Genomic DNA, 8,470 nt, shown 5'->3' on the forward strand with positions numbered 1-8,470 from the left:
AACTTGCCATGAGCTCCAAACAAATCACATACCTTGCGGCCACACCTCCACCACCACCACCAGTGGCAGCGTCGCACCTCGCAAAGCTCCGGTGCTGTGCAGTCCCTTCACCGCATCTCCTCTCAGCCGCCACCGCCGTGAAACCGGCAGGTCCCCCACGCCCGTGCTTGAGCTCACTAACCGAGATCATCCAAAGCACAACCGGGGGGTGTCCTCCGCCTTCTTGTCCTCCGGGCTCTGGCCTCCGGCCCTTGCTCCGAGGCTCCGAGACGGTACGCGTCGTCGCGGACGCCGCTGGTCTCGCGGCCACATCGGTGGGATCCCCTTCCTCTACTCTCACTTGCTCTGTGGGGGTCAACGGAGAGAAAAATACAAAGCGGGGGGAGTGTGTGGTGGGCAAAGGGGATACGAGGGTTTTCGCGATGTATCGTTTCTTTTCCAAACAAAAAAAGCGTGACATGTCTGATATTCTTGCGCCAAGATGCATTCGCCTGAACCAGCGGTAAGAAGGGCGTTCAGGGCGAGATTGTCAAAATCTGACGTTCGGGAGTTATTAATTCAGTAAGAAAAAAGGAGTATAGAAAATAAGAAAAAAAGGAAAAAGGAAACACAAAACTAAAAATGTGCAGAATTCCTGGCCGGCCCACAGGGGTTTCCCAGCCGAGGAGGCGTGGATCCGGCGTGATACAAATGCTCTATCCTGATTGGTTGATCCGAGCATCATGCGATCGCACATCCTAGCCGCCCGTTCTCGCAGATCCGACGGCGAGCACATGATCTTTCTATCTCTAGTCCATTATCCAACACCCCACACGTCGCCGTCTTCTCTTCCACCGAGCAGTGACTTCACCTGCCGGCTGCCGCTTCCTCCTCCTCCGTCCCGATCTGGCTCCTTCCTTCTCTATGAGCAGGCGATGGATGTTCAGGTTGAGGCGCTCGGACTTAATTTCCTTCTTCCTTCTTCGATGTTAACTCTCATCTCAGCCTCCCGTTCTCCCGATTTGAGTGCAGGTCGAGGCTCTTGGAGTACACACGGAGGAAAGCATCGCCACCGCGACATTCCGGCTGCTTCCACACCATTGGGGTTGCCATGCTGGGCCCCTGTGAGTGCTTGGCGGCGGTGGCTTTGGCCGCACACGTCCCCGTCCCCTGGCTTGGCGGCGGTTATGTTGCGCTGCGATGGCCGGGTGGCTGCGCCGTGCCGCCGCCGGGGGCTGCTTCGTGCTGGGCCGCTGCAGCCCATTCGTCGGTGCGGGGCCTGCGTTCATGGACTTTGCCGGTCTCGTCGTTAGCTTGTCCGCCAAGTTTTGCAGGTTGAGTCATTTGTCGATTCAGATTCTCCCCTCCCTGTTGCTTCAGATTCTCCCTTTCCTTTTCTTCTGATTACTCGAGGTGTCGTATGGTTCATCGATGCGCAGGTAACCACGATTCCATTGTCCCTATCGATGGAGAAGGTCGACTGGACAGGAGCATGGGTCGACGCGAGACGGTGGTGGACATGGCGCATCCCTTCGATGACACCAGCAGACACGGCCAGATTTGTGGCCAGAAAAGCCATGGCGATGAACTCCGCTTGACGTCCCGCGAGCGCTGGGCGACGCTTGATGCGGTGACTGCAGATTGTAGAGCAGGGGGACAGTAGTAGGCCAGATCTACAAAAAAAAATCTATAATTTTAAGTTTTTTGTTGTGTATTTCTTCTTTTTGATTAAAAAAATGTTATTTATTTGGTATGTTTATGCAATTTCCATTTTTATTTATAAGGCAATGAGCATATATAATCAGAAAAATTCTTATTCATCAGAGTTTACATGGACCAAGAGAAACTATTACATCAAAGTTTACATGGACCAAGAGAAACAAAGTGACAAGCTAAGGTCTCGACCAAAATTAGTGGGCCTCGGACCGTCCTGTAATTTAATGGGCCAATATTCTTATGGGTTGATCAAAACATGGGCCGATGGTCTTGGATAGAGTGGAAATTAAGTGGGCCAAAATTCTAATTGGGCGGACTACTACATGGGCTTCCACGTCAGATGATGATGTGGAATGCATGGTTAATGCCGTTATTTGATAGTCCTGTGACGGTCAAGAATCGTCATGGATCATGACGGTTCTGGCGCTCCGTCAAGGATTGCATGGTGGTCAAACTGTGCTCAGCTATTGTTCGTAACCATTTAATTTGTTGGGTACTTTTACATGCCACTTTATTTTAAGGGCCATTTGCATTTCCATCCCTAACTTGAACCACCTACTCATATTTGCCCTTATTTTAAAGCCTGCTCAAATTTGTCCCTCTGCCATTAGGTGATGTTACAAAAATGCCCTTCCGTTCCATCTCTGTCCGGTCAAAGGGGTTTGACCGTCTACTCGACGTTTTTTGCACAAATTGCCCCTGCCTCCGTGTGTCGCTTACATGTGGGACCCACTCCACAATAAAATAAAAGGAAAAACACTTTCTCTCACCTCCCCTTCTCACACACTTACATATGGGCCTCAAACAACAAAAAGACAATTAAACTAATTTGGGGTGGGTCCACTGCTCAGCCACACAAAAAGACAATTAAACTAATGGCCCGCTATAATCCTACCGACGAACAAATCCAGCGGCGGAGGCACGCCGGGAGACCGCGAGGAGGCCGGCCAAGGGAACCAGGCGATAGCCTTGCCCCGGCTGCGTCAAGGGTTCGTCACTTAGGACCATATGGTCGCCGGAGCTAACGGTGGCGACCGTTCCCCCGACGGGTCTGGGCAGCCCAAGCGGGGGAACTAAAGTGCTAGAGGGAGAGGGTCGCCGGGTGTGCGAGGCTAAGGATATTACTACGAGGACGATGGTCACGTCGCTGGGGCTCAGGGAACACCAGAGTGATGACTTCATAATGGCGGCCATGGCAATGCTCGGATCACACATGGAAGACGACCAGAGACCACAGAGTTTGTTGTGGAGGAGGTCCATATCTTCTGGCGCACCTCAGGTTGCTCGGGAAGTCGCAGGGATAGTCCAGGGAGCTTCAACGACGCCAAATCGGTGGCGGTGGTCCGACGCCGAAGGCAGGGAAGATGCTGTTGGGGAACGTAGTAATTTCAAAAAAATTCCTACGCACACGCAAGATCATGGTGATGCATAGCAACGAGAGGGGAGAGTAATGTCCACGTACCCTCGTAGACTGTAAGCGGAAGCGTTATGACAACGCGGTTGATGTAGCCGTACGTCTTCATGATTCGACCGATCCAAGTACCGAACGTACGGCACCTCCGAGTTCAGCACACGTTCAGCTCGATGACGATCCCCGGACTCCGATCTAGCAAAGTGTCGGGGATGAGTTCCGTCAGCACGACGGCGTGGTGACGATGATGATGTTCTACCAGCGCAGGGCTTCACCTAAGCTTCGCGACGATATGACCGAGGTGGAATATGGTGGAGGGGGCACCGCACACGGCTAAGGAACGATCACGTAGATCAACTTGTGTGTCCTAGGGTGCCCCCCTGCCCCCGTATATAAAGGAAGGAGGGGGAGGTGCAGCCGGCCCCCAAGGGGTGCGCCTGGAGGAGTCCTACTCCCACCAGGAGTAGGACTCCCCCCTCTTGCCTTGGTGGAGAAGGAAAGGGGGGAGGGGAAAGAGGAAAGGGGGGCGCCCCCCTCCTTGTCCTATTCGGACTAGGGGGAGAGCAAGCGCGCGGCCTGCCCTGGCCGGCCCTCCTCTTCTCCCTCATGGCCCATCTAGGCCCAATAACCCCCCCCCCGGGGGGGGGGGGGTTCCGGTAACCCCCCGGTACTCCGGAAAAATCCCGGTTTCTCCAGGAACGTTCACGATATCCAAATATAGGCTTCCAATATATCAATCTTTATGTCTCGACCATTTCGAGACTCCTCGTCATGTCCTGGAGCACATCCGGGACTCCGAACAACCTTCGGTACATCAAAATATATAAACTCATAATGAAACTGTCATCGTAACGTTAAGCGTGCGGACCCTACGGGTTCGAGAACTATGTAGACATGACCTAGAACTATTCTCGGTCAATAACCAATAGCGGAACCTGGATGCTCATATTGTCTCCTACATATTCTACGAATATCTTTATCGGTCAAACCGCATAACAGCATACATTGTTCCCTTTGTCATCGGTATGTTACTTGCCTGAGATTCGATCGTCGGTATCTCATACCTAGTTCAATCTCGTTACTGGCAAGTCTCTTTACTCGTTACGTAATGCATCATTCCGTAACTAACTCATTAGCTACATTGCTTGCAAGGCTTATAGTGATGTGCATTATCGAGAGGGCCCAGAGATACCTCTCCGACAATCGGAGTGACAAAACCTAATCTCGAAATACGCCAACCCAACATGTACCTTTGGAGACACCTGTAGTACTCCTTTATAATCACCCAGTTACGTTGTGACGTTTGGTAGCACCCAAAGTGTTCCTCCGGTAAACGGGAGTTGCATAATCTCATAGTTACAGGAACATATATAAGTCATGAAGAAAGCAATAGCAATATACTAAACGATCAAGTGCTAGGCTAACAGAATGGGTCAAGTCAATCACATTATTCTCCTAATGATGTGATCCCATTAATCAAATGACAACACATGTCTATGGTTAGGAAACATAACCATCTTTGATTAATGAGCTAGTCAAGTAGAGGCATACTAGTGACTATATATTTGTCTATGTATTCACACATGTATTATGTTTCCGGTTAATACAATTCTAGCATGAATAATAAACATTTATCATGATATAAGGAAATAAATAATAACTTTATTATTGCCTCTAGGGCATATTTCCTTCAGTCTCCCACTTGCACTAGAGTCAATAATCTAGTTCACATCAGCATGTGATTCAACACCAATATTCACATCTGTATGTGATTAATACCCATATTTCACATCGTCATGTGATTAACACCCAAAGGGTTTACTAGAGTCAATAATCTAGTTCACATCGCTATGTGATTAACACTTAAAGAGTACTAAGGTATGATCATGTTTTGCTCGTGAGAGAAGTTTAGTCTACGGGTCTGTCACATTCAGAGCCATATGTATTTTGCAAATATTCTATGTCTACAATGCTCTGCATGGAGCTACTCTAGCTAATTGCTCCCACTTTCACGACGGGCTCTTTTATCACCTCCATAATCGAGAAGTATTTCCTTGGTCCTCACTAAGGATATTCTTGACCGCTGTCCAGTGATCTACTATTAGATCAAAATTGTATTCCTTTGCCAAACACAGAGCAAGGTATACAATAGGTCTGGTACACATCATAGCATACTTTATAGAACCTATGACTGAGGCATAGGGAATGACTTTTCATTCTCTTTCTATTTTCTGCCATGGTCGGGTTTTGAGTCTTACTCAACTTCACACCTTGCAACAGAGTCAAGAACTCTTTCTTTGACTGTTCCATTTTGAACTATTTCAAAAATTTATAAAGGTATGTACTCATTGAAAAAATTATCAAGCGTCTTGATCTATCTATATAGATCTTGATGCTCAATGTGTAAGTAGCTTTACTGAGATCTTTCTTTGAAAAACTCTTTTCAAACACTCCTTTATGCTTTGCAGAAAATTCTACATCATTTCCGATCAACAATATGTCTTACACATATAATATCAGAAATGGTACAGAGCTCCCACTCACTTTCATGTAAATACAGGCCTTTCCAAAAGTCTGTATAAAACCATATGCTTTGATCAACTCATCAAAGCGTATATTCCAACTCCGAGATGCTTGCACCAGTCCATTGATGGATCACTGGAGCTTGCACATTTTGTTAGCACCTTTAGGATTGACAAAACCTTCTTGTTGCATCATATACAGCTCTTCTTTAAAGAATCCATTGAGGAATGCAGTTTTGACATCCATTTGCCAGATTTCATAAAATGTGGCAATTGCTAACATGATTCGGACAGACTTAAGCATCGATACGAGTGAGAAAATCTCATCGTATTCAACATCTTGAACTTGTCGAAAACTTTTCGCAACAAGTCGAGCTTAGTAGATAGTAACACTACTATCAGTGTTCGTCTTCCTCTTGAAGATCCATTTATTTAACATGGCTTGCTGATCATCGAGCAAGTCAACCAAAGTCCATACTTTGTTCTCATACATGGATCCTATCTCAGATTTTATGGCCTCAAGACATTTCGCGGAATCTGGGCTCATCATCGCTTCCTCATAGTTCGTAGGTTCATCATGGTCTAGTAACATGACTTCCAGAACAGGATTACCGTACCACTATGGTGCGGATCTTTCTCTGGAAGACCTACGAGGTTTTGTAGTAACTTGATCTGAAGTTTCATGATCATCATCATTAGCTTCCTCACTAATTGGTGTAGGAATCACAAGAACTGATTTCTGTGATGAACTACTTTCCAATAAGGGAGCAGATACAGTTACCTCATCAAGTTCTAGTTTCCTCCCACTCACTTCTTTCGAGAGAAACTTCTTCTCTAGAAAGGATCCATCTTAGCAACGAATAACTTGCCTTAGGATCTGTGATAGAAGGTGTACCCAATAGTTACCTTTGGGTATTCTATGAAGACGCACTTCTCCGATTTGGGTTCGAGCTTATCAGGTGAAAACTTTTTGACATAAGCATCGCAGCCCCAAACTTTAAGAAATGACAACTTTGGTTTCTCGCCAAACCACAGTTCATAAGGCGTCGTCTCAACGGATTTTGATGGTGCCCTCTTTAAAGTGAATGCAACTGTCTCTAATGCATAACCCCAAAACGATAGTGGTAAACCGATAAGAGACATCTTAGATCGCACCATATCCAATAAAGTGCGGTTACGACATTCGGACACACCGTTACGCTGTGGTGTTCCAGGTGGCATGAGTTTGTGAAACTATTCCACATTGTTTTAATTGAAGACCAAACTCGTAACTCAAATATTTGTCTCCGCGATCAAATTGCAGAAACTTTATTTTCTTGTTACGATGATTCTCCACTTCACTCTGAAATTCTTTGAACTTTTCAAATGTTTCAAACTTGTGCTTCATTAAGTAGATATACCCATATCTGCTCAAATCATCTGTGAAGGTCAGAAAATAACGATACTTGCCACGAGCATCAACGCTCATTGGATCGCATACATCGGTATGTATTATTTCCAATAAGTCAGTAGCTCATTCCATTGTTCCGGAGAACGGAGTTTTAGTCATCTTGCCCAAAACGCACGGTTCGCAAACATCAAATGATTCATGACCAAGTGATTCCAAAAATCCATCTTTATGGAGTTTCTTCATGCGCTTTACACCGATATGACCTAAATGGTAGTGCCACAAATATGTTGCACTATCATTATCAACTTTGCATCTTTTGGCATCAATATTATGGATATGTGTATCACTACGATCGAGATCCAACAAACTATTTTTATTGGGTGTATGACCATTGAAGGTTTTATTCATTGAAACAGAACAACAATTATTCTCTGACTTTAAATGAATAACCATATTGCAATAAACATGATCAAATCATATTCATGCTCAACGCAAACGCCAAATAACATTTATTCAGGTTTAACACTAATCCCGAAAGTATAGGGAGTGTGCGATGATGATCATATCAATCTTGGAACCACTTCCAACACACATTGTCACTTCACTCTCAACTAGTCTCTGTTTATTCTGCAATTCCTGTTTTGAGTTACTAATTTTTAGCAATCGAACAAGTATCAAATACTCAGGGGCTACTATAAACACTAGTAAGGTACACATCAATAACCTGTATATCAAATATACCTTTGTTCACTTTGCCATCCTTCTTATCCACCAAATATTCAGGGTATTTTCGCTTCCAGTGACCATTTCCTTTGCAGTGTAAGCACTCAGTTTCAGGCTTTGGTCCATCTTTGGGCTTCTTCGCGGGAGTGACAACTTGCTTGCCATTCTGCTTGAAGTTCCCTTTCTTTCCCTTTGCCCTTTTCTTGAAACTAGTGGTCTTGTCAATCATCGACACTTGATGCTCTTTTCTTGATTTCTACCTTCGTTGATTTCAGCATCACGAAGAGCTCGGGAATCGTTTTCATCATCCCTTGCATTGTAGTTCATCACGAAGTTCCAGTAACTTGGTGATGGTGACTAGAGAACTCTGCCAATCACTATCTTATCTGGAAGATTAACTCCCACTTGATTCAAGCGATTGTAGTACTCAAACAATCTAAGTACTTGCTTACTAGTTGAGCAATTCTCCTCCATCTTTTAGGCGAAGTGTTTTTCAAAGGTCTCATACCTCTTGACACGGGCATGAGTCTGAAATACCAGTTTCATCTCTTGAAACATCTTATATGTTCCATGATGTTTCAAAAAACGTTTTTGTAGTCCCGGTTCTAAGCCATAAAGCATGGTGCACAAAACTATCAAGTAGTCATCATATTGAGCTAGCCAAACGTTCATAACGTCTGCATCTGCTCCTGCAATAGGTCTGTCACCTAGCGGTGCATCAAGGACATA

General features: G+C 45.5%; 1 protein-coding gene across 1 annotated transcript; it reads left to right on the forward strand.

Moving 5' to 3' along the window:
- The first annotated feature begins 833 nt into the window (after positions 1–833).
- LOC119312017 lies at positions 834–1,759 on the forward strand. The gene is made up of 3 exons (XM_037587738.1): positions 834–926; positions 1,012–1,313; positions 1,419–1,759. The coding sequence occupies exons 1-3, from the start codon at positions 904–906 to the stop codon at positions 1,640–1,642; spliced, it is 549 nt and encodes a 182-aa protein (XP_037443635.1). The 5' UTR covers positions 834–903; the 3' UTR covers positions 1,643–1,759.
- Positions 1,760–8,470: the final 6,711 nt, after the last annotated feature.

The sequence above is a fragment of the Triticum dicoccoides genome, chromosome 1B (genome assembly GCF_002162155.2).
Source record: "Triticum dicoccoides isolate Atlit2015 ecotype Zavitan chromosome 1B, WEW_v2.0, whole genome shotgun sequence".
NCBI lineage: Eukaryota > Viridiplantae > Streptophyta > Magnoliopsida > Poales > Poaceae > Triticum > Triticum dicoccoides.

Bases quoted from the DNA above. Each gene is read 5' to 3' on its own strand.
- LOC119312017 (XM_037587738.1), top strand. From the start codon at position 904: ATGAGCAGGCGATGGATGTTCAG. The intron at 927-1,011 runs GTTGAGGCGCTC...ATTTGAGTGCAG, and splicing joins AGCAGGCGATGGATGTTCAG to GTCGAGGCTCTTGGAGTACA. The intron at 1,314-1,418 runs GTTGAGTCATTT...ATCGATGCGCAG, and splicing joins TTGTCCGCCAAGTTTTGCAG to GTAACCACGATTCCATTGTC.